At 44.4% G+C, this 26627-nt stretch overlaps 1 protein-coding gene across 2 annotated transcripts in view; it reads right to left on the reverse strand.

Annotated features, from left to right (window-relative positions):
* The window catches only part of LOC115104405 (raftlin-like), a 71660-nt gene extending 46038 nt beyond the window's left edge, over positions 1–25622 (reverse strand). The window contains exons 1-2 of one of the 2 annotated variants that reach the window (XM_029625839.2): positions 25164–25622; positions 16272–16438 (exon numbers count right to left, since the gene is read on the reverse strand). In XM_029625839.2, coding sequence (XP_029481699.1) covers positions 16272–16416 — 145 coding nt within the window. In that variant the 5' untranslated portion in view covers positions 16417–16438; positions 25164–25622. The remainder of the gene's footprint in view (positions 1–16271; positions 16439–25163) is intronic. The other variant, XM_029625832.2, reaches the window with a different exon arrangement.
* Between the last annotated feature and the right edge of the window lie 1005 nt (positions 25623–26627).

A 26627-nucleotide genomic window follows, 5' to 3' on the forward strand; every position in this document is an offset into this window, starting at 1 on the left:
TATAAGAAATGAATAAGCTGAGAGATTTGAGCGTGTGGGCTCCACCGACACTCGGTACTCTGCCGCTGGGGGACATAGTTCAATACGATTTGTATGAACCTTGAGTGGGGAAAAAAATAGACCCGGAATAAATGAGCTATTAGTACTCAGGGAAAAGTGAAACATGCTATCTGCTGCTCAGCATCATTTTCCCTCATCACAATTAAAGCGCTGTTTATTTTCCTACCACACTAAGAACTCATTTTGCTTCTGGACTATATCATATTCAAACAACTTGAAGATTATAATGTCATTCAACTGAAAAAGTTAGCTGCTTTGAGTTCAGGGCATGGAAGTGGTGTTTTGCATGACTAAACAAGATGCATACTGTAGACTGTAGAGTATAATATCCTGAAACCATACAGGAAGGGACCTCCATCTTGTAATTTGATTAGGATACTACAATATGTCATCCAAATGACAATGACTAATGGTAGCACTGTGCTCAAAATGACAATAGCCACCACCCCTTCACTATTTCTCTACTTCTATGGGGTCTACGGCAGTTCATAAAGCCTACATAATTACTACATAATAGAAGGTCCTTACAAATTACCACAGAAGACCATTTAAAGTCTGTGTTAACCCACCCTTGCAGAATACTGTAAGTATCCAAAGTACTCATACCCTCATCTGTGTCCAATTAAAATACTCTGTCTCCCTAAACCCTTCTTTCCACTGAGCACAACCTCTGGACCCGTCTCCCCTCTCCAGGCCCTGCCCTGTGCCATTAGCTTTCATAGACGCATAATGAAAATGCCGACAGGTCCCCTGTCCGCACCTCTCCCCATTTCTTCCCCCCCACCACCCTCCTTTGTTGAGAGCAGGACCTATGGACCATATGTTCCCTCCATCGCTCTCTTCTCTGGGACTAGCAGTATAATTAGTAGTCCTAGCTCACAGTGCTCCACTGTGGAGCCCCGGGGACACAGCCTTGTGCCTTAATTACCTAACTAATGAGTCATTGTGAGAGGCCTGCTGGTGCCGTGCATTGGCCCACCACTCGCTCAGAGGTAAGCAAAATTGCACACTCTCTAAGACTTAGGCACGCCAACCAAGGTAAGCACGCAATCTCTCAAACACACACACAAAGAGACAGGCACACACGTACGCTCACACACACACACACACACACACACACACACACACACACACACACACACACACACACACACACACCTTGTGCTCCGGCGAAGTGGGAGATAACCTGGAGACAAGCTGCTCCTGTTCCCTTCTCAGATACAGATGACAACATTCTAATCATTTAAAACGGAACTACTGACAGGGGTCATGTTCCAGAGGGAGGAAGAGTCACTGCTAGCCTGCTAGGTGTTGTTACAGGTTATGCAAGTCTTATGACAGCTTACACGGTGGCACCGTAACAGACTGCATCATGAGAAGAGTAGGCAGTCATCAACAGACTGGACCCGTCCGAAGCAGACATAATCGATGAGGAGCTTAGGTTTAGTGTGTCGTTTGACTAGGCAGTGAGTCTCCAGGAACTGCTAAAATGCTCATTTAATTGTACTTTTAAGTCTAGACAGTGCATTTAAGCGTCCATCTGTAGATCACCATGTACCTATGCATCCCCTGCTACTTTCAATCTTAGCACAACCACACATAAGCCTGTAAAATAGTGGAAAAGCACAGAGTTAATCAAAAGCTCCCTCTTTAAAATGTCTAAACACTGTACGTTACGACGGCTAAATGAAAAGGCGCTCGGTGACTTGATGGAGGGAAAACGACCTGTAATTTGTGCAGCTAGTAAAAAGGTTTATAAATAGGAAAAAAAGGTCTTTCTGGAATTAAGTCTCTTCCTCCATCAGATTTGCTTGACAGGAAGTCTCCGAAGCCAGATTTCTGAGAAAGTAGATCCGTTGACAGCCCTGTTGCTCGGAGACGGGCAGCTCTTGAGAAACAAGCAGTGTTAAATGAGCAGGCGTTCATCAATGCCCATATGAATCCATTGACGACATTCAGTGGTGCACCACAGCAGACCTGGGTTCAAATAGCATTCTGAATCTTTCAAATACTTTAGTTGTGTTTGACATAGGTTGCCTGGTGCAATTGAACAAATCGAAGAAGAAAAAATCCCCAAAGTGAAAAACCTGCCCACCTGGCACTCTGGGCAGGATCAAGAAAACACTCAGGATCTCAAATACTATTTGAACCCAAGTCTGGCACCACAACAGTACATGAGTTTCTCCTTCCTCCCTTTAGGTTGGAGTCCATTTCCATAACATTTTCTGACATTAGGGTTCCATTGAAAGAAGCCACACTTGAATAAGAGAAGTGTTCGATGCAAATAGATTGTAAGATACAAAATTATAATGGTAAAATATGGAGATTAGAATTTGTAGTAGCTTGTGGTTAACATAAGGATTAGACCCCTTCAACAAGGCTAGATTTCCATTCCTTATTTACAGGTTCCTGGCATCAAATGCATTTCTGTTTACTCTCAAGTCCATAATCTTCTTTACTTCTGTTCTGTGAGATTATTACTTCTTAGGAAAACATTGGGAATCTGTCTTAGAGAGGGTTCATCTATAATGCCTACCGTCTGGGTTTGTACTGTATGTATAAATCACCACCACTATGACTATGGGGATCATATCTTTCCACGTCATGAAAGATTGCACTGTTTGAGAGAGATACTGTAAACGCTGTATGGTAGGTATGTCTGGGTATCTGTTGGTGGCGGAGGTTATGTGTGTGTCTGTGTTTCTGCACTGTACGTAGGTGGAAGGGGGTACCCACATTGATAATGACATGCAAACAGCCCTAGGTCCCCGGCATTCCTCTGGGATCCCCAGTTTCAACATCTCACGCAGTGCCCTTCGTGCCTCCATAATTATTACGGAAGAGTACACAGGGTACGGAGAACCACCACCACAACTCAATACCTCAATATGCCTAGTTAAATAAAAGGTCCAAAATGTTTGAAATAATAACCCAATGAAGTAGAACACCTCAGTACAGTAGTATTGAATCTACTGGTATACCTCAGGGCTCAGTACAAGCCCCATCTCAAAGGCTGTGAACTTGAATATGTTTGATGATAAAATGTGGCAGCCAAAAACTATCAATGGGGTGTCACATGTTTTTCAGCCTCTTATGGATAACATGTATTTTTTTCTTCCCCACCTACATACACCCCATAATGACAAAGTAAAACATGTTTTTAGAAATGCTTGCAAATGTACAGAAAATGAAATACAGAAATCTAACTTACATAAGTATACACCCCTGAGTCAATACATGTTAGAATCACCTTTGGCAGTGATTACAGCTGTGAGTCTTTCTGGGTAATTCTAAAGATTGTTCAATATTTTCACATTATTCTTTAAAAATGTCTTCAAGCTCTGACAAGTGGTTGAATGATCATTAATAGACAGACATTTAAGTCTTGCCATATACTTACAGGCTTGAAACTTGGTAAGCCAGTCCAGTGTATATTTGGCTTATGTTTAAGGTTATTGACCTGCTGAAAGGTGAATTTGTCTCCCAGTGTCTGTTGGAAAGCAGACTAAACCAGGTTTTCCTACAGTTTCTTTTTCTCCTAAAAAACTCTCTAGTCATTGCCGATGACAAGCATACCCATAACATGATGCAGCTACCACCATGCTTGAAAATATGAACAGTGGTACTCGATGATGTGTTTTGTTGGATTTGCACCAAACATAACGATTTGTATTCAGAAATTGCCACATTTTTTTCAGTTTTACTTTAGTGTCTTATTCCAAACAGGATGAATGTTTTGGAATATGCTGTACAGGCTTCCTTCTTTACACTCTGTAATTTAGGTTAGTATTGTGGAGTAACTACAATGTTGTCTATCCATCCTTAGTTTTCTCCTACCACAGCCATTAATTAAAACTAACTGCTTCAAAGTTACCATTGGCCTCATGGTGAAATCCCTGAGCGGTTTGCTTCCTCTCCAGCAACTGAGTTAAATGAGGCCGCTTGTGTTAAATGAGCAGGCTGGGTGTATTTGATACACTATTCAACGTCTGCTTTTTTTTACCCATCTAGCAATAGGTGCCTTTCTTTGCGAGGCATTGGAAAACCTACTGGTCTTTGTGGATTTATCTGTTTTTGAAATTCACTGCTCAACTGAGGGACCTTACAGATAATTGAATGTGTGGGGTACAGAAATGAAGTATTCAGGCATTCAAAAAGCATGTTAAACACTATTATTGCACACAGAGGAGTCCATGAAAGTTATTATGTGACTTGTTAACCTAATTTTACTCCTGAACTTATTTAGGCTAGCCATAACAAAGGGGTTGAATACTAATTGACTCAAGACATTTCAGCTTTACATTTTTAAATAATTTGTGAAAATGTCTAAAAACACAATTCCACTATGACATTATGGGGTGTTGTGTGTAAGCCAGTGACACACAATCTCAATGGAGTCCATTTTAAATTCTGGCTATAACACAACACAGTGAAAAAAGTCAAGGGGTGTGAATACTTTTAGAAGGCACTAAGTGTTTTCACAACTGTATAGAGTGGATGATCCACGTCTATGTGTAGCCGGCACTGTAAAACACGTGTCTGCACCTGCACACACGGTGTGAATCATCTCATTCTCTTACATAGCAGTAATAAATAAATCTACTGTTCCTCATATTTTCCATAGAGATGCATTAGCCGTAACATAAGTTAGGGAGGCATATTTTTATTTAACCTTTATTTAAGTAGGCAAGTCAGTTAAGAACAAATTCTTATTTTCAATGACAGCCTAGGAACAGTAGGTTAACTGCCTTGTTCAGGGGCAGAACGACAAGATTTTTACCTTGTCAGCTCGGGGATTCGATCTTGCAACGTTTCGGTCACTAGTCCAACGCTCTAACCTCTAGGTTACCTGCCGCCCCAGGCTGATTCCCCAGACTGAGTATGAAGGCGCCAGTACGATACATCAAGAGATGCGAACCTAAATGAATAAACAGATACTGTATCGTCCACACCCTCTTCAGTAGTCATTAACTCCCATTGCAGAAAGCCTTTGACTCACACCTCAGTCTCCCAGCAGATGGGAGCTCCACCAGACAACAGGTGGTAGATTGTCATGGAAACCACACCCGGCACTATAATGATTGAACCCATGGAAACAATGCCTGGGACCTCGCTACCAACTCAGATGTATGAGTGAAATATGAGACAGATCTGCAATAATTACAGAATGTGTCTATGATCTTTATTATAATTAACTGCCTACAGTGCCTGCATAACACCCCCATCTTTTGTTTGTAAATTACCAGAATAGATTGCTATAGACATATAGGATTATTATATATAATTGACGCTGTGATACCTACATACTTCACAAGCAATGTACTGAATTCTTGAAGGACAAGACCCATGTTCCCATGAGTTATGAAATAAGTCAAATGCAGGAGAATGACATTTAAATATATTATTAAAGATAACAGATACGACTGGTGCTACGTACGATTGACAGTTTACACAGGATGAGAGACAGACTCTCGGAGAAAGCACACACAACCAGTGTGTGGCGGTGAGGTGGGCTCAAACCTTGACATGACTATTTAGAGAAGACATTTTGTCAATACGATACTTCTCTGCTGTGTGGTTTTCAGAGAACTCAGATAGCCCAACGGACTCGAATGAACCCCGTTTAGCAAACATTTTCCCAAGTATGTCGATCACTGAGGAGAAGTCATTCGTGGGTAGGCTACACTATTCCGTTATTGATGGTGAGTCCTTGAGGTTTATTTGAGGGTTGATATATCCTCAGTGGAGTCTTGTGTTGGTTCTCACAGCAGAAATCTGAAGAGAACCCCACCCCCATATCTATATCGATCTCATGAGAACTTCAAATATGCTTTTGAAATGTTAGACTATTCATAACACGCCAGCTCAGAGGAGTTCAAACAGCTCCAGAATGTCTGAAGCTCTACATTAGTGCTTAATGGGAGAGAATGGCTGTAGGATAAGCAGTAAGTAGCATGGCAGTCTCAAGCTGTGCATGTCAATTATTAAGCAACATTTTTGGAACGACAACTGGAATCCCACTAACTGAATGAGAATGAAGATGAATGGAAAAACAACTGTGTTCAGCTCTGTCATTTAAGTGTGCACATGCATACACTCTCAGTACATTCTGTATCTTGTCATTCCAATTGAAAGCTTTCACAGAAAACCAATGTCCCATGAACCTTGCGATGGACCTTCAACCAAGACGTTCTTTGAAAACAGAAATGTTCAAACCTAGCTTTCAGGAAGTGAGGTCAAGATTCTCCAGAATGAAGACACTTCCTGTGAACGGTGAGCAACAACCCAATGCCCTCTTAATAAAGTCCAAGAACAGCCATGAGAGGAAACAATTTATCCTCTTTTTATAGCAGACAAATATCTTTGTTCCTCATTTGGGTTGTGTGAAGGCTGGGGCAGAGGTGTTTGGTTAAATGTAGCTTGTTTACTCCTCTGCTAGCTATGCCTAGATTGCATTTCAACACAATCAATACTGTCATATTGGATCAGAGCAACAGGGCAATAACACCCAATAAAGCTGTGAGGGGGCATATAGGAGGTATTGTGTATCAGAGTAGCGAGAAGAGGGTGGACGCTAAGAAAATGGGGTTGGTAAAAACAGACACTCAAACACACACACACTCTTACAGTATATATACACACACAAACATAATGCACACAGATCCCACACTCAGAAATCTCCACACACCTCTAGAGAGAGAAAGAGAACTCTCCTGAAAACTAGATAAGACAGGTTAATATTTGGGCTGCCAGTAAAACCAAATCATGAACAGATTATTTGCCTCCACGAAGGAGAAGGAACATAATTGTATGTACACATATTTCACATAGCAGATGAGGATCCGTTCACCACAGAAGACAGACTCTTAGACACAGGAAACAGTATTTGCAGAAGAAGAAGAATTTCCTCCTGTAGAATCAAGGCTAATCTCAAACATATTGCCTCAGACATAGGCTCAGATATAGGACGTAGAGAGAGAGAGAGAGAGTGAGTGAAAGGGGGAGAGGAAGGAAATGTACAGAAATCTGCGTTTCCTGTTGATGAAAACGTTGTCAGCAGTTGCTCTTGTTTGAAGCCCAATGATTAGGAACCTGCTGAGTTTTACAATGTCAGACTTTTTAAGGCTGCTCGAACACATTTGATTTGAAAAACAATAGGCTGGTATTCGACCGCTTGAGTGGTCCAAAGCAATAGTAAGGAACATTCAGCACTACATCTGTTGCTGTATGAACACCTGTACTGAGAAACCTCAAAAGGTATTTACATGTGAAGTATTTACAGAAGAGTTAAACTTACAGTGTATGACATTCACTGAGTGTACAAAACATTATGAACACCTGCCCTTTCCACGACAGACTGACCAGGTGAATGCTATGATCCCTTGTAATTTGTAATTTGTTAAATCCACATCAATCAGAGTAGATTAAGGGGAGGTGACAGGTTAAATAGGGATTGTAAAGCCTTGAGACAACTGAGACAAGGATTGTGTATGTGTGCCATTCAGAGATTGAATGGGCAAGACAAAATATTTAAGTGCCTACGAACGGGCTATGGTAGTAGGTAGCAGGCGCACCGGTTTGCGTCAAGAACTGCAACGCTGCTGGGTTTTTCATGCTCAACAGTTTCCTGTGTGTATCAAGAATGATCCACCACCCAAAGGACACCCAGCCAACTTGTCACAACTGTGGGAAGCATATGCATCAACATGGGCCAGCATCCCTGTGGAAAACGTTTGACACCTTGTAGAGTCCATGCCCCAATTCTGAGGACACAAGCGGGCTGCAACTTAATATTAGGAAGGTGTTCTTCAAGTTTCGTACACTCAGTGTATTTGGTTACCGAGATTGAACTTAGTAGGAGCTGCCTGCTACACAAAGCCATCCGTGGTTCATTGATTGAGTATGCTAATCCGACCATCCCTATCATCTACATTCACACTTTAAGGCAGATGTGCATTCTACATGTGCATGTCTTTGAATAGAAATGACCCATAATCATTAGACCTACAGGCTCATTCATTTGTCATACCTCTAATGTTACGTTTAGGGGGTATAAAGTCATGGGATCCTAGATCTGTGGTTGGTGTCAACTTCTACCCTAAGCATGTCTTTTCTGTTTCTACATTATAAACAACATGTTGAATGGAATCGAGCCATGCAAACACCTCACCCATGCAGTGGGAATATAATGGAAATCTAATGTAAAACCTGATGACCGTGAATTCACTGCAATGTCGTTCCCCGAGAACCAACCGCGGTTCAATTCTCCCTCTCGGAGTGGTGAACTGGGATACATTCTGGCTCCCCGCATCCAGGGGTTAATCTCCACCCAGAACACACTACGGTGCTCAAAAATTCCACTGACCTCTCATTTCCGTGCTCCATATTCCTGCTTCCGATCAGAGCACAGGCCGCTGCTTCTACATGTCAGTCACGCGGAGCGGTGAGAAAAGCTTATATTAACAAGAGGACTTCAGGCTCTGGGGGTTTTGCATATAAATAATGTGTTTGAAGCCAAGATGAAATCAAATGGTGTGTGCGTGCGTGCATGCGTGCGTGCGTGTCAGCTGGATTTGATTTCAAGGACAACATCTCTGTAGCTATATGCTGTCTACTGGAGACTAACATAAGTGTGTTTTCAATTTTTCATCCTCTTGACATTTTAAATATTTGAAATCATAGTTTTGGAAATAAAATACGTGCCAAGCACTCCAAGAGCATTTCTCTGTGTGTAAGGGTGAGCTGGCTTCTTTCCACACCGGTTAGCACAGCACTCACTTTATCCTTTGCCTATTGGGTCATGGTGTTAATATCAAATCATTCTTGCCTCTGTTTCAAAACAATTTTCTGAGGTAAATGAAAGGTAGCAGCATGGCCATGTTCGTGAATGTGTGCAATAAACTGACATAAAACCTGGGGTTATAGCTTGCTAGCTAAGGCTGCCTGGCATTTACAGTGGCAGTTCATTAAAAGCTCATGACACATTGCTCTTCATATCTTGGTCCGGTCTTTATGTGGTTCAACATGGCCCCCTATCATTTGGTCATGTATCTAAGAGGCGCTTTCACATATCCCCTTATTATCCTGATTCTGGAGCATGTGGTACCCTGATCTGCGCTATAAAGCATGTGTGAAATGTCATGTATTGTCATGTTATGTCTTGTCCCTGTGCTTTCTCTTCTCTTCGTTTCCCCCTGCTGGTCGTATTAGGTTACTTTCTCTCTCTCTATCTCTCTCTCTCTCTCTATCGTTCCGTTCCTGCTCCCAGCTGTTCCTCATTCTCCTAACGACCTCGTTTACTCTCTCACACCTGTCCCCTCTTTTGCCCTCTGATTAAGTCTCTATTTCTCTCTCTGTTTCTGCTTCTGTCCTTGTCGGATTCTTGTTTGCTTTGCCCTTGTCCCGTCCTGTCGTAATCTGCCTCTTCATCAGATGCTGCGTGTGAGCAGGTGTCTCTGTCCTCTACGGCCCGTGCCTACCCGGAGGGACCAGCAGTCTGTTGCCGCTAGCCCTGCTATTCTCCTCTACTACTAGAAGGGGGACTCTCCTGTAAAGATAGAGGATTTATGTTTTCCTGTTTGGACATCTCCTGTAAAGATTGAGGATTTATGTTTTCCCTGTTTGGACATTAAAAGACTCTGTTTCTGTTAAATCGCTTTTGGGTCCTCACTCACCTGCATAACAGAAGAATCCGACCAAGAATGGACCCAGCGACTTCGGATCCTCTCTACTCAGCCGTCGAGATCCAGGGAGCGATGCTAGGCAGACACGAGCAGGAATTGTCTGCTGCTCGACATGCCGTTGAGACCCTGGCCGCCCAAGTCTCCGACCTCTCGAAACATATTCACAATCTCCGCCTCGATCCACCGGCTACTTCCAGGGCTTCCGAGTCTCCGGAGCCCAGAATCAATAACCCACCGTGTTACTCTGGGGAGCCCACTGAATGCCGCTCGTTCCTCACCCAGTGTGATATTGTGTTCTCTCTCCAGCCCAACACGTACTCCAGGGGTACAGCTCGTATCGCCTACGTCATATCTCTCCTTACTGGACGGGCTCGTGAGTGGGGCACGGCAATCTGGGAGGCAAGGGCTGAGTGTACTAACCAGTATCAGAACTTTAAGGAGGAGATGATACGGGTTTTTGATCGTTCAGTTTTTGGGAAAGAAGCTTCCAGGGCCCTGTCTTCCCTATGTCAAGGTAATCGATCCATAACGGACTACTCTATAGAGTTTCGCACTCTTGCTGCCTCCAGTGACTGGAACGAGCCAGCGTTGCTCGCTCGTTTTCTGGAGGGTCTCCACGCGGAGGTAAAGGATGAGATTCTCTCCCGGGAGGTTCCTTCCAGCGTGGATTCTTTGATTGAACTCGCTATTCGCATAGAACGACGGGTAGATCTTCGTCACCGAGCTCGTGGAAGAGAGCTCGCGTTATCCGTTTCCCCCCTCTCCGCATCACTACCATCTTCCTCCACTGGCTCAGGTGCTGAGCCCATGCAGCTGGGGGGTATTCACATCTCGACTAAGGAGAGGGAACGGAGAATCACCAACCGCCTCTGTCTCTATTGCGGTTCCGCTGGTCATTTTGTCATTTCATGTCCAGTAAAAGCCAGAGCTCATCAGTAAGCGGAGGGCTACTGGTGAGCGCTACTACTCAGGTCTCTCCTTCAAGATCCTGTACTACCTTGTCGGTCCATCTACGCTGGACCGGTTCGGCAGCTTCCTGCAGTGCCTTGATAGACTCTGGGGCGGAGGGCTGTTTTATGGACGAAGCCTGGGCTCGGGAACATGACATTCCTCTCAGACAGTTAGGGGAGCCCACGGCCATGTTCGCCTTGGATGGTAGTCCTCTCCCCAGGATTCAGCGTGAAACGCTACCTTTAACCCTCACTGTCTCTGGTAATCATAGCGAAACCATTTCTTTTTTGATTTTTCGTTCACCTTTTACACCTGTTGTTTTGGGCCATCCCTGGCTAGTGTGTCATAATCCTTCTATTAATTGGTCTAGTAACTCTATCCTCTCCTGGAACGTCTCTTGTCATGTGAAGTGTTTAATGTCTGCTATTCCACCTGTTTCTTCTGCCCCCTCTTCACAGGAGGAGCCTGGTGATTTGACAGGGGTGCCGGAGGAATATCATGATCTGCGCACGGTCTTCAGTCGGTCCAGGGCCACCTCCCTTCCTCCTCACCGGTCATATGATTGTAGTATTGATCTCCTTCCGGGTACCACTCCCCCCCGGGGTAGACTATACTCTCTGTCGGCTCCCGAACGTAAGGCTCTCGAAGATTATTTGTCTGTAGCTCTCGACGCCGGTACCGTAGTCCCTTCCTCCTCTCCCGCCGGAGCGGGGTTTTTTTTTGTTAAGAAAAAGGACGGGACCCTGCGCCCCTGCGTGGATTATCGAGGGCTGAATGACATAACGGTTAAGAATCGTTACCCGCTTCCCCTTATGTCTTCAGCCTTCGAGATCCTGCAGGGAGCCAGGTTTTTCACTAAGTTGGACCTTCGTAACGCTTACTATCTTGTGCGCATCAGGGAGGGGGACGAGTGGAAAACGGTGTTTAACACTCCGTTAGGGCACTTTGAATACCGGGTTCTGCCGTTCGGTCTCGCTAACGCTCCAGCTGTCTTTCAGGCATTAGTGAATGATGTACTGAGAGACATGCTGAACATCTTTGTTTTCGTTTACCTTGACGATATCCTGATTTTTTCACCGTCACCCCAGATTCATGTTCAGCACGTTCGACGTGTCCTCCAGCGCCTTTTAGAGAATTGTCTTTATGTGAAGGCTGAGAAGTGCGCTTTTCATGTCTCCTCCGTCACATTTCTCGGTTCTGTTATTTCCGCTGAAGGCATTCAGATGGATCCCGCTAAGGTCCAAGCTGTCAGCGATTGGCCCGTCCCTAAGTCACGTGTCGAGCTGCAGCGCTTTCTCGGTTTCGCGAATTTCTATCGTCGTTTCATTCGTAATTTCGGTCAGGTGGCAGCTCCTCTCACAGCCCTTACTTCTGTCAAGACGTGCTTTAAGTGGTCCGTTTCCGCCCAGGGAGCTTTTGATCTCCTCAAGAAGCGTTTACATCCGCTCCTATCCTTGTTACACCTGACGTCTCTAGACAGTTCATTGTCGAGGTTGACGCGTCAGAGGTGGGCGTGGGAGCCATTCTGTCCCAGCGGTCCCATTCTGACGATAAGGTCCACCCTTGCGTGTATTTTTCTCATCGCCTGTCGCCGTCAGAACGTAACTATGATGTGGGAAACCGCTTGAACTGCTCGCCATCCGCTTAGCCTTAGGCGAATGGCGACAGTGGTTGAGGGGCGACCGTTCCTTTGTCGTTTGGACTGACCATAAGAACCTTGAGTACATCCGTTCTGCCAAACGACTTAATGCGCGTCAGGCTCGTTGGGCGCTGTTTTTCGCTCGTTTCGAGTTCGTTATTTCTTATCGTCCGGGCTCAAAGAACACCAAGCCTGATGCTTTATCCCGTCTCTTCAGTTCTTCAGTAGCCTCCACCGACCCCGAGGGGATTCTCCCTGAGGGGCGTGTTGTCGGGTTGACTGTCTGGGGAATTGAGAGGCAGGTAAAGCAAGCACTCACTCACACGTCGCGCGCGCTTGTCCTAGGAACCTTCTTTCGTTCCCGTTCCTACTCGTCTGGCCGTTCTTCAGTGGGCTCACTCTGCCAAGTTAGCCGGCCACCCCGGCGTTCGGGGTACGCTTGCTTCTATTCGCCAGCGTTTTTGGTGGCCCACTCAGGAGCATGACACGCGTCGTTTCGTGGCTGCTTGTTCGGACTGCGCGCAGACTAAGTCCGGTAACTCTCCTCCTGCCGGCCGTCTCAGACCGCTTTCCATTCCCTCTCGACCGTGGTCTCACATCGCCTTAGACTTTATTACCGGTCTGCCTTCGTCAGCGGGGAAGACTGTTATTCTAACGGTTGTCGATAGGTTCTCTAAGGCGGCTCATTTTATTCCCTCGCTAAGCTTCCTTCTGCTAAAGAGACGGCACAAATCATCATTGAGAATGTTTTCAGAATTCATGGCCTTCCGTCAGACGCCGTTTCGGACAGGGGTCCGCAATTCACGTCTCAATTTTGGAGGGAGTTTTGCCGTTTGATTGGGGCTTCCGTCAGTCTCTCTTCCGGTTTTCACCCCAGTCTAACGGTCAAGCAGAACGGGCCAATCAGACTATTGGTCGCATCTTACGCAGTCTTTCCTTTCGAAACCCTGCGTCTTGGGCAGAACAGCTCCCTGGGCAGAATACGCTCACAACTCGCTTCCTTCGTCTGCGACCGGGCTATCTCCTTTTCAGAGTAGCCTCGGTACCAGCCTCCTCTGTTCTCGTCCCAGCTCGCCGAGTCCAGCGTCCCTCCGCTCAGGCTTTTGTCCAACGTTGTGAGCGCACCTGGAAGAGGGTCAGGTCTGCACTTTGCCGTTATAGGGCGCAGACTGTGAGAGCCGCTAATAAGCGTAGGACTAAGAGTCCTAGGTATTGTCGCGGTCAGAGAGTATGGCTCTCTACTCGTAACCTTCCCCTTATGACAGCTTCTCGCAAATTGACCCCGCGGTTCATTGGTCCGTTCCGTATTTCTCAGGTCGTTAATCCTGTCGCAGTGCGACTTCTTCTTCCGCGACATCTTCGTCGCGTCCACCCGGTCTTCCATGTCTCCTGTGTCAAGCCTTTTCTTCGCGCCCCGTTCGTCTCCCCCCCCGTCCTTGTCGAGGGCGCACCTATCTACAGGGTCCGGAAGATTATGGACATGCGTCCTCGGGGCCGTGGTCATCAGTACCTAGTGGATTGGGAGGGGTACGGTCCTGAGGAAAGGAGTTGGGTTCCATCTCGGGACGTGCTGGACCGTTCGCTGATCGATGATTTCCTCCGTTGCCGCCAGGTTTCCTCCTCGAGTGCGCCAGGAGGCGCTCGGTGAGTGGGGGGGTACTGTCATGTATTGTCATGTTATGTCTTGTCCCTGTGCTTTCTCTTCTCTTCGTTTCCCTGCTGGTCGTATTAGGTTACTTTCTCTCTCTCTATCTCTCTATCGTTCCGTTCCTGCTCCCAGCTGTTCCTCATTCTCCTAACGACCTCGTTTACTCTCTCACACCTGTCCCCTCTTTTGCCCTCTGATTAAGTCTCTATTTCTCTCTCTGTTTCTGCTTCTGTCCTTGTCGGATTCTTGTTTGCTTTGCCCTTGTCCCGTCCTGTCGTAATCTGCCTCTTCATCAGATGCTGCGTGTGAGCAGGTGTCTCTGTCCTCTACGGCCCGCGCCTACCCGGAGGGACCAGCAGTCTGTTGCCGCTAGCCCTGCTATTCTCCTCTACTACTAGAAGGGGGACTCTCCTGTAAAGATAGAGGATTTATGTTTTCCCTGTTTGGACATCTCCTGTAAAGATTGAGGATTTATGTTTTCCCTGTTTGGACATTAAAAGACTCTGTTTCTGTTAAATCGCTTTTGGGTCCTCACTCACCTGCATAACATGAAACCCAAAAGATCCTGGACCTGTGTGAGTAGCGGGACCAAGACCCAGAACCAGAGTACCAGATATTGTGACATGACAGCGTGAGTTGTGTGGAACTTTTTTGCCCGTTGTAAACAAGCTAGCTCGCTAACGTCATGTAAAATGCTAATCGCACCTTGAAACTGTTATTTTCAGGTCTTGTGAAAGCAAAACATATTCTGTAGAATTCTCACAAAATGCTCCAGGACACCGAACCAGGGTACCAAATTTCAGATGTGAAAACCCCCTAAAAGTGACTAGCAGTGCTATATGGTGCCTGTTTTAGAGATACATTGAGCTATGGACATGATTGGAAACAAATAAACACAAACATTTGTAATCTTCCTAATGTCCTAATTTTGTCCTCAATTCTCATAGTTATCTGAACAATTTGATTAGTTGAAAGTGTTTTGTTAGAGCCTGTTGCTGAAACCAAAACACTTTTTAGAACAAGAAAGTATGAACCTGGATACAAAAGAGGCCACATTTACATTACAAATTGGAATAAACAGGCTAGTTAGTATATACAGCCATGAGTATGTATAGTGCACTTCTGTGATCATATTAAATGTTGTGTATTTTCTAGGAAACAGCACGAACAGTGGCAGGAACTGTGGAACTACCTGTAGCCTAGTCAAATGCCTGGTACAATAGAATTACATACAGTAAGTTATCCCCCAACAGTTACCCTGGAAAACTGTTTCGATAATGTAAGGATTTTCAGACGGTCCCAAACACTACACAGACTCAATATAGTCCTAGGAGACATAAACAGGCACAGCTTTAAAAAAAAGAGCGAGGCAGAGAACTGAGAAAGAGCGAGCGAGACAGACAACAGTGGGAGAGAGCGAGAGCGCAGGAGAGACAGAAAGCGAGAGAGACGCACACATACAGCCCCAGACACCCAGATGGTGTATCTTAGTACCCATTCTCTCCCCGTCAAAGTGACTCGCTAATGGAGTCTAATAAACTGTCACAGCCGACGCACAGCACACTACATCTCCCAGCTTCTCCCGGCTCCAGAGGACTGCATCTCCCACCAGCCCACCATCATTCACACTGTAACTTCTCTTGACGGGAAATAAAGTGATGGCTATATTTATCCCCAGCTTCCATGGGCCCCGCCCCTGAGCAGAGCAGGTCTCAGGAAGCAACACCCACCTTGCATCTCATAAACACCTCAAATTGCAACAAGAAAGGCCTCTGTGGGCTGCGGGTGTGTGAGGAGGTGGGAGAGGGAGATGGAGTCTATTATGGTGGAGGAATGTATTTCCATCTAACGATGTGAGAGGTGGAGAATGTGTTCTGTGGTTGGAGAACCTGTTGTGTTTGTCAGCTTTATGTCTGGTACTGAACTTGAACAATATATATTTTTTATTGAACCTTGATTTAAGTAGGCAAGTCAGTTAAGAACAAATTATTATTTATAATGACAGCCTAGGAATAGTGGGTTAACTGCCTTATTCAGGGGCAAAACGACAGATTTTTACCTTGTCAGCTCGGGGATTCGATCTAGCAACCTTTCGGTTACTGGCCCAATGCTCTAACCACTAGGTTACCTGCCACCCCTAATAATATGATGGTTACAGATATCTTCGGTGTGTAAAAAGAGAGTTGGAGAACATTATAATTTAGTATTCTTACTGTAACAGCGACTAATACATTTTTCAAACGGCTTAGAAATAACCACTGAATTCTCTCTGAAACGTTGCATGTCTTACCGTAATTCCCTACGAGGAAGTCGACGTATTGGTATGTGTAGGCCACGCCCACCTTGGTCTCCACCTGTGGTCTCTTCAGGGTGGAGTAGATCTTCCCTGGACTGCTCTCCTCTGATGGCTTCAGCTTCCTCAGTCCACAGCCCATCTCCCCAGAGTGTGTGTGGATCCTACATAGGGAATAGATGGGGCTGAATGAGGTTCTGTAAGAATGTGTGTGTGTGTATAATAATAACAATAATAATAATAATGAGGGTTCTTAAATTTGTCCTATTTCACACATGTACAAGTGTTAATTAATACACGTGTGAATTGGAAATGTGTTTTTTTGCATATCCTAATTCCCCCTGAGACACCCTCGAAGAGTGGGGTCATGGCCAGGGTCTGCCATCACCTTGTTGGCTCAGATTTAAACTAGCAACCTTTTGGTTACTAGCCCAATGCTCTAACTGCAAGGCTACCTGACACCCGTGTGTGGGTGAAACCGGACACCAGTCCCCAAAGCATAAAACATGTCCAATTTAGGGAGAAATGGATTAATCTCTTGATATCACACACACACACACACCCCTCACGTACAGGGCCCCAAGGGAGTCTCAGAGGGAAAACCAATAAAGAAAAACATGCTGTATAAGTGGCTCCAAATAAACAAATAAATAAATAAGGGCATAAATGAGCTTGATTTTTCATGGGCTCCGGAGCCCTCTTTCCCTGGGGGACAAATTAACAGAGACAACCATGAAAGACTATGGAAAAGGGCCTCTAAAGAGCCTGTGCACCGGGCGTCACCGAAATGGCTTGTGACAGCGGTGCTGCATCTCCATTGGCTCAGGCTGGCACAGGTAATATCCCATTGTACTCTGCTGATTAAACCCGGGAGGGTGGGATGGTGGTCCAGGGGGCACCGGCCCCCCAGCTGATGAGGAACGCACTTTATTATGTTCCCCTCTAATTATACGCCGTTCCGGGCTCCGCCAGCTTACTAATCCAAGAGGCCGTGGCGGAGATAGGAGGATGGGGGAGATGGGGGGGGGGGGGGCGAACCGGTGCTCTGTTAATGAGGTGAGCAGGAAGAATGAAAAGGTGAGAATCAATCAAGGGAAAAAGAGGAAATGGGTGGCTGGTTGGAGATTGTTCGTTAGAGAGACGAGTTAGGTAATGCATGGCAAGTAGAGTCTGGAGAGAGAGGCCACTGTAATTAGACCCTGTTGAATAGAAGTGACAAGAAGGGGGAGATGGCAGAGATTCAAAAGTGTTGTGGAAGACAGTGGCTCTCATGACAACACCTACATAGATATCCGTGTTTGTATGTCTCTTTTTGATCAATTTCATGAGTGTGCATAAAATGTATAATTTATAACAATACAAGCAATGGCTTTCAAGTCAATGCAAGCAGCGGCATACTGCAGTTTTATAGACCATCTCATACTTTTCTACAGATTTTGCAATGAGGCTGAGAGAATTTAGCATTTTCTAAGCAAATGTCCTGCTATTCTAAACATTTTGCCATGAGTCAGAGAATTTAGCAGTTTTCCAGCTTATTTCCTGTCATTCTAAAAAAGAAATTCATGGCTTATGACCTGCCTTGTGGGGCTGCAGGGCGTGTAGTACGCCAGTGAATACAAGGAATTGCTTGTAGGATCTGATGTTTTGTACTTTTGTAAATATGTTTCAAAGAGGTTTTAAAATTGGTTTTAAATGTTGAAAATAGAGCTCGGTGAGTCATCTCTGGGAATTGTGTAATTTCTCCACTGTGTCTTTAAACTGGGGCTCATGCCTCAGTTCTCAAATCAAGAGCACACATTTCAAAGCCAAAATAAACAAAAAAATAGATCTTCCATTTCCCAAAAAGTGTTAAATTTCTCCTAAACAGCCCCCCAGGACTGAACTCTAAAGCAACTTGGCTCAATGACATCAACATTTTTCTGTCATCAAAGAAAATATGCAAATACTACAGTAAAATATCCTGTTTTTAATATTCTCTCTTTCACCTCAGATGTGCTCTGCTCTGTTTAAGTTCCAGTGAACTCCGGAGAGAGGCTCCGCGATGTTGTGTACAGGAGAGGCAGAAGTCTGAACAAAAAGAGAGAAAAACAATGGGCTGAACATTTTAGAAAAACGGAGGGGCTCTTATTTGTATAGCTCCTGGAGACCGACGGGGGGGAGCGAGGCGAGGCCGGGTATTTTTAGAGTTGACAGCGGAAGTGTGAGATGTTTATGATTTTCAGAGTGACTGTTTTCCCTCTCAAACTTCTCCTCAAGAGTCGAGGTGCATGTTCTGAGCAGGCTGTCTGAGCTCTGCCTCCACGGGCCGCTTTGGTTAATCTCCTCTGCTTTTTAGACTGACAGCAAGGGAGTTTGGGTTACACCAACAGTCTAAACAAAGGCTCGATATTGTCAGAAAAACAGAAAGGCATTGATTCTTTGCTGAATTAGTAACGACCGGTTGTACTTCTATAGGACAGATATATACTGAACAAAATATAAACGCAACCTGCAACAATTTCAATGATTTTACAGTTCATGTAAGGAAATCAGTCAACGAAATAAATGAATTAGGCCCTAAGCTATGGATTTCACATGACTGGGAATACATATGCATCTGTTGGTCACAGATGGTTAATAAAAAAGATTGGCGTGGATCAGAAAATCAGAAAACCAGTCATTATATTATTATTTCATACAGCTCTTCTCCTTGGCATAGAGTTGATCAGGCTGTTGATTGTGGTCTGGATCTGGAACACGCTGTGGTAAATGTGAATCCAGAGCATCCCAAACATGCTCAATGGGTGACATATCTGGTGAGTATGCAGGCCATGAAAGAACTGGGGTGATGGTCGGCAGATATATGGCACAACAATGGGCCTCGGGATCTTGTCACAGTACCTCTGTGCAGTCAAATTGCCATCGATAAAATAAAATGCATTGTCCGTAGCTTATGCCTGCCAAAACCATAACCCCACCTCCATCATTGGACACTCTGATCACAATGTTGACATCAGCAAACATCGCTGGCTCACACCACGACATACACGCTGCTGTCTGCCAACTGCCCGGTACAGTTGAAACCGGGATTCATCCGCAAAGAGCACACTTCTCCAGCATGCCAGTGGCTATCGATGGTGAGGAGTTGCCCACTTGGGTTAGGTCAAGACCCTGGTGAGGAAGACGTGCACGCAGTTGAGCTTCCCTGAGATGGTTTCTGACAGTTTGAGCAGAAATTATTTGGTTATGCAAAACAACAGTTTCATCAGTTGTCCGGGTGGCTTGTCTCATACCATGCATTGTTGGTTAATTAAGGGCTTGTAAGTAAACATTGCACAGTAAGGTCTACACCAGGGTCCAGTCCTCGAGGGCCTGATTTGTGTCACAGTTTTGCCCCAGGTCCACCTAACACACCTGACTCCAGTAATCACCTAATCATGATCTTCAGTTTAGAATGCAATTTGATTAATCAGGTGTGTTTGCTTGGGATGGAGAAATAGTGTGACACGAATCAGGCCCCCGAGGACTGGAGTTTCCCACCCCTGATCTACACCTTCGGGGCATGTGACAAATCAAATTTGATATGAAGAAGCCGGATGTGGAGGTCCTGGGCTGGCGTGGTTACATGTGGTCTGCGGTTGTGAGGCCGGTTGGACGTACTGCCAAATTCTATAAAATGACATTGAGGCTGCTTATGGAAGAGAAATGAACATTCAATTATCTGGCAACAGCTCTGGTGGACATTCCTGCCAATTGCACACTCCCTCAAAACTTGAGACATCTGTGGCATTGTGTTGTGTGACAAAACTGCACATTTTAGAGTGGCCTTTTATTGTCCCCAGCACAAGGTGCACCTGTGTAATGATCATGCTTTTTGATCAGCTTCTTGATATGCCACACCTGTCAGGTGGATGAATTATCTTAGCAAAGGATAAACACTCACTAACAGGGAAATAATATTTTTTTGCATATGGAACATTTCTAGGATATTTCAGCTCATGAAACATGGGACCAACACTTTACATGTTGCATTTATATTTTTGTTCAGTGTAGAAGGTCACGTTTGTTAGCCATGAACCTGTTTGGTTCCTAAACTGACCAATGTTGTACCTTTTACCCAACTCCAGCCCCACAAGATACTTTTCACATACACATGGATGTTGTATTGTAAATATGTGATAGTGGAGTACTAGCCTGAGGGGAACACACTAAATATATTGGGTAAAGTGTTATGAAATGTCATGCTACAACCAACTGCAGCTGCAAGGAATGAGTATAATGTTAGAAAAGGGTTCCAATCAGCTTGTGTTGTTATTATTAGCGTTTTTAAGCCGGAGGAATATTTCACTTTCTCTGGTCATAGGAATAACATGAATAGGTGCATGAGGCAAAAATAATGCAGTGTGACTTGAGTTTCGCCATCAGCTGGAAGACTGTCTCCTTTTCTCAGTGGAGGAATGGAGAGCAGAGGTCGATGAGTCGGGTGAGAGGCAGCCTCACCGCTGCTCCTTCCTTCTCAGACTGACCACGAGTCCAGTAATATAACAAATATATTTAAAAAATAAACAAATGATCATGCTCACTTTGCTGTGCCTCACAAGTAACACAACAAATGATCTACTACCAGTGTGATCATATACCTCATTTTAAATATCATTCCAAAATGGTCTGAGAAGAACAACCTTGGCAGGGGAATTCAAGCATAGCCAATATGCAGTGACAATGTATTGGGCTTATAGCTTACGGCACAAACCTCAATGCTACAGAACTGTTTTAATTGGGTAATGTTGCATAGGCTTACGTTATTTAAGTTGTGTTTGTTTTTTAAATCTGAGTGGTAGATCTCAGCTTGCATTTTTGACATAGAAAGTGATCTTGACTCAGAAAAGTTTGGTGACCACTGGATTAGAGGAAGAGTTAGCCATCTCCAAACTAAAAGGGGGGCTGAACTTCCTGATTTGGCCTTGTTTTTCAGCTTGGTCGTTAAGAAATGCAGTGAAGGCAAACAAGATTTGTCTTGAGGGGGGGGGGGGGGTATCTCTTCTGTGTTTGTTCGCATGTGGCAAGCTTATGTACATTCACTCTCCTAAAACACTACACAGTTACAGTCACTCATCCTTCTAAATAACTTGAACTAGTCTAATCAGTCTTGTCTAGTCTTGTGTCTCGAAGTCACCTAGGCTAGCGCTATCTAACGTCTTTCGCCAATTAGCTTCAGCCGTCTGGTGTGCAACTGTGGCAAAGTTGACATTGGACAGCCTAGCTCTGGGACTAGTTAGGGACTGTCAATAACTTACGCAATGCAAATGGAACAATATTTTAATGTTGCACATATTTTAGTTCTCATTAAATACTTTCAATTTTTGTATTTCTAAAATGTATAGTTGGTTTAAGGTTTTTAAGTCATTTTAAAATCTGGTGCTATTGACATTTAAAAATATTGTCCGGTGTACAGTAAATTGGGTAATTTACTATTGGTCCCTAACTGGCCCCATAGGGATATCGAACGTCAAACCAAATTGACCATGGGCATTACGATCAGATCACATGCAGCTGTGCCCCGAAATGATGATTACTTGGGTGCTGCCAGCTGTGAGCAGGATTGAAATAAATCCAACCCAAATGAAATTGACAGTACCCTTCATTCCGTGACGTACTAATTTTTTTCCTATCATCTGACAAATCTCTGTTTTGGACGAGACTGACTTTACGACCAAAATTATCCTATTTACACTTTGTAGTCAATTTTCACAATCGAATAAATGTTTGACTCCCATCGATGCCACATAGGCTGTTTTCAAGTTGCTTTTCAGGGGCAGTCGCTCTTTAAAACACGTACATTGCCCCAGTCTCTGCCCCTGACTTCTGCCTGTGTCGATCACATTAAATCCGATTACCCCGGTTCTTCAATGTGACAAATAAAGCAGTTGTGCACAAGGCGCAGTTTCCTGGCAGCTGTTGTGTTGTCCACTCAGGAGGGAGAGTGCTCTCAGGGGCCCGGAGAAGGGCCATTCCCTGTTTAGACTTCCTCCCTCCCTTCCTTCCTTGGCTCCTCACCTGGGCAGGACAGTGACAAGGAGGATAGGAGCAAGGGGCCCGACAGAGGAAAAACAGAGTTGGGCTGGGATTTAGGTGGCGTTGGTGACCATACTACAGCAACAAAAACAATTAGACCAGTGTTAATATTACATAGCTTGAAAGCCCTGTAGTTAAGATGAAAACAATGACCATAACGCATTCCCAAACACTGGGCCTTCTCTGAAAACTGGAATAGGTTTTTTGAAAACCCACAGCTAGACAGTTTATTATATTCAATTGAAATCTCCAAGGACAAGACATAATGACACACATAAAGAAAGAGCCTTGCTGAAAGATGAGGGGAGATAAGTGCTGGTAAAAACAGAGTGTAGTAAACAAGCGTCTGCTTGAGCCTCTCCAGTGCTTCAAGGCTGAGTGTCCTGGCTGGCCCGGTGGTTGGTTCTCTCTAAGCCATCCCTCTATCGTCTCAAGGCCTGGGCACAGCCGGCTACATATGCTGCACTCAGACACACATGTACTGTAGGGAGCTATTGCCATGGGAACCAGCCCCTTTAGAACTACTTCCCCTCTCAGGAGAATAATAGACACCAATATCTCTATTTTCCTCTCTCCAAGGGCTAAGCTCTCGTCTCTGCCTTCTCCCTTCTCTCACTGCCTATAAGATCTTCTCTATAATTTCCTCCCAGTCTCTGACTTTCAGTTCTGTATTTTGCATTTGCTTTGTTTGACAGTCATTATCTTGATAAACGATGTATAATCTGATCTATTCACACTGGGCTTTATACAATAGTCTGAACTCAACACGTTTCTAAATCTATCATGGATAAACATAGCAAATGGATGAGTCAGATCATGGCCAAAGTGAATGGCACACAGCAAGAAGGAAAATAATCATGTGAAAGAGAAAAAGCCAGTTGATAATAGAAACATGAATGACTTTGTCATATTCTGTTTTCCAAAACATTAGGGATAAAGATTTCAAGGAACGTCTCATTGGTTTTCAGCAAACTTGCTGGAGGCAGAGGCCATTTTTTATTACGGCCAACTGAAGCCAAGTTTTGCTTTTCAGATACAGTATCGACAAGTCCTTGAACATTACTTGATCAATACCGATGCAATTCTTGACCACCCAGTCAATTTCCCTTTGACAAATACAGTATCAAAGGGGGAGTTGTCTTCCTCGCTTAGCCACTACAAAACAAGTGAATATTAGATACCACCATGTTTTCCTTCCAGCAAAAGGACTTCTCTTAATATCCATTCTTAGTCATTTAAGGCTATGCCAAAGGCTTGAATAAATTGGTCTCTTCGAAAGCCCATCCCTAAAGAAAGAAAAAGGAACAATCTTTGCCACAGATCATGTACCCAAGCATTTCAAAGGATATAGATGTGATGCTTATGCAAGAGTATAATCCACTTAGACTGTCATCACTGTCAGGAGAAGTGCAAAGAATTACCCGTCAGCTAAGCTGTTTATCCAAAGGCCTAAAATACGGTGGGCATGTACTTGTAGGGAGGGACATAGGGATAAATACAGTATGTGTGGGATTGTGTGTGTAGAATCTTTCAATATGGAAATATTATTTCAGTAATTCTCAGTTTTGGTTCTTGTTTAAACTATGTTTCATTGGAAGATAGAACTAGGTTCAAGTACTTTACTGTAAAACGCAGGAAACTTGTAGACTAGTGGTCAATGTTTTCCCTTTCCCTCTGTGAATGTTTGCACTGTACATGCTGTGGAGAGTAGAACATCAATTAAAAGTTTAAATCAAGAAAGACTCGCCAATTCAATTCAAATTCAACTCAGTACCAGAGAAATCTCTACACCCTGGTCCGGTAGCAAACATATGGGAACTGGATTCAAGTGGAAATTTGAACGTCAATGCAGCTGGACGACTGACGTCAATTTTCAGAAAATCTGTAAACATGACCAACTTTATGAAACGCACAATAGTGAGTTCCTAGTTATAGTTGGCCAGTTATATTTGGGTTGTGGCTAGTCTGTGATGCAGTCATTTGGGGGTTCCTGGTGAAAAGTATTTCCATCTGTGTGTGTGTGTGTGTGCTAGCTCGTGACCCAGCAACAATAAAGGGTTAACAGCCCAGCACTCACAACCCACCAGCTGGTAATGATTAACAGTTCACTTAAACAGCACTCACAGAACTCTCTCTCTCCCTCACTCACTCCTTCTCTCTCTTCCTGTCTGTGTGCATTCCTCTCTCTTGCCCTCTTCTCCTTTCTCCCAACCTCTTATTCCTTCTCACATCCTTCAACTCTCTACTTTGTCCCTCCCTCTTACTTTCTCTCACACTGGCAAAAACACACAGACATACTCTCTCTCTCACTCTCTCTCTCTCTCTCTGCAGTAGAGGCTATGGCTAAATCCTGTTTGTCAAGCACATCTTGAAATACCATCAGGGTTCAGTGATTGGAGCCAGGTAGACATTTGTGGCATTCTCACCCCTCTGGTGCCACACATGTGACTTCAAACCAACCAGCTCATTGATCTGCATGATTACTGCTCTGAGCATGAGCGGGTGTTTATGTGTGTGTACACATGTGTGTATGGGAGGAGTGTGGGTTGGTGATCAGGAGTTTCTTGTAAGGCATTGCACACAAGCCAAACGTGTGGCTTGCGGCATCCCTTGACTGTTACACGCCTCCTCATTAATCTGCCTCCGAAAGTTGTTACGCTATAAACAACTAGAACACTAAGTTGTCTGTGACTTCTGTCCAAGGAGTTGTACAGTCTGTCTTTATCAGTGTCTTTTCCTATAGGTTACATATGTATTTTCTCAAGCCTTGAGAAATAAGGATGTAGACTAAGTGGTAAACACATGCAGGTTAATGTAAACATACAAGGGATTTACCTGATCAGAAGCTGTTGACTACAGGATTTGGAAAGTTCACTGTTGAGATCAAGAGAAAGCCACTGAAACGGCTCCTCCAACAATCACACACATTCTACTGACAGCAGAACAGCACAGCGCAACAGTCCACGCTCAGATCCTCTGCGATTCTTCACTCAGGTCCTGCCGATACAGCTCGAACCGAGGCTTTCGGTAAAATGAGGAAAAAAGACAGCGAGAAGACTCAAATCTGGATGGGATCAGTAGCTCCGCCAGCTTGTTCTATCCCCGCTAGAGGCTCACTAGCTAACCGTGCGCAGCAAACACTTTGAGCGCGTGCGTTTAAGTCATGCTCAAAGTATGCCTCGGCTATGTTCTGCAAGCTCAGGGAAACCACATCCTGTCACATATCAACCTCCCTCTCTCTCTATTGTGATTGTCTGAAGCGACGGAGCGCTCTGACCCAACCTCTGTTCGGCGCAGCCCCTCCGCCCCTCTATCTTTCCCTCTCACTCTCTTTCACTCACTCAAGGCTTCTCCGGGAGCCGCACCAGTTCCAGTCGACTGACTGAAGAATCCATCTGAGGATGAGGCTGGGGGAAAGGGAGGGGAGGGAGGAGAGGGAGAGGTGGAAAATGTCAGGGAGAGAGAGCGAAATAAAGAGAGGTGAGGAAGCAAGAACGGGTGTACAAGGAGTAAAAGTGGAAGAAAAGACAGGATGGATAATAAAAATTGTAATTTCAAAGAGAGATATAATATATTATACATACTAGTATATTCCTTGAGAATTTGTTGGGGTTGACTATGGGTAGGGTACAGGGTGTGAGGATGTTTTGGTGGGTAAGTTGTGTCAGCACTTCTATGGTGACTATACATATTTAATACGGCCCTGTCGAGGCCCACACCAGTTCACACCAGTCTGTGAGAGGGACCACCGCTCTGGTGACTGACACAGAAACCCATGATGTACACAGTACCGAACATTGAAGGCAAAACAACAGGGGAAGGTGATTGCAACGTAACATGGACGTCATTCTTCATGCAGGTGCAGTGGTGGAAAAAGTACCCGATTGTCAAACTTGAGTAAAAGTCAAGATAATTTAATAGAAAAAAGTGAGTCACCCAGTAAAATATTACTTTGGTAAAAGTTTAAAAGTATTTGGTTTTTATACTTAATTAAGTATCAACATCAAATGTAATTTCTAAAATATACTTAAGTATCAAAAGTAAAAATATAAATAATTTCAAATTCCTTATATTAAGCAAACCAGATGGTACAATGTGTTTTTTAAATTTACGAATAGCCAGATACTCAACAACAACACTTACTTTGCAAAGGAAGCATTTGTGTTCAGTGAGTCCGCCAGATCATAGGCAGTAGAGATGACCAGGTGTGTTCTCTTAATAACTGTGAATTTGACAATTTTCCTGTCCTGCTAAGCATTCAAAATATTACTTTTAGGTGCCAGGGAAAATGTATGGAGT

This window comes from Oncorhynchus nerka, linkage group LG3 (genome assembly GCF_034236695.1).
Source record: "Oncorhynchus nerka isolate Pitt River linkage group LG3, Oner_Uvic_2.0, whole genome shotgun sequence".
Taxonomy (NCBI): domain Eukaryota; kingdom Metazoa; phylum Chordata; class Actinopteri; order Salmoniformes; family Salmonidae; genus Oncorhynchus; species Oncorhynchus nerka.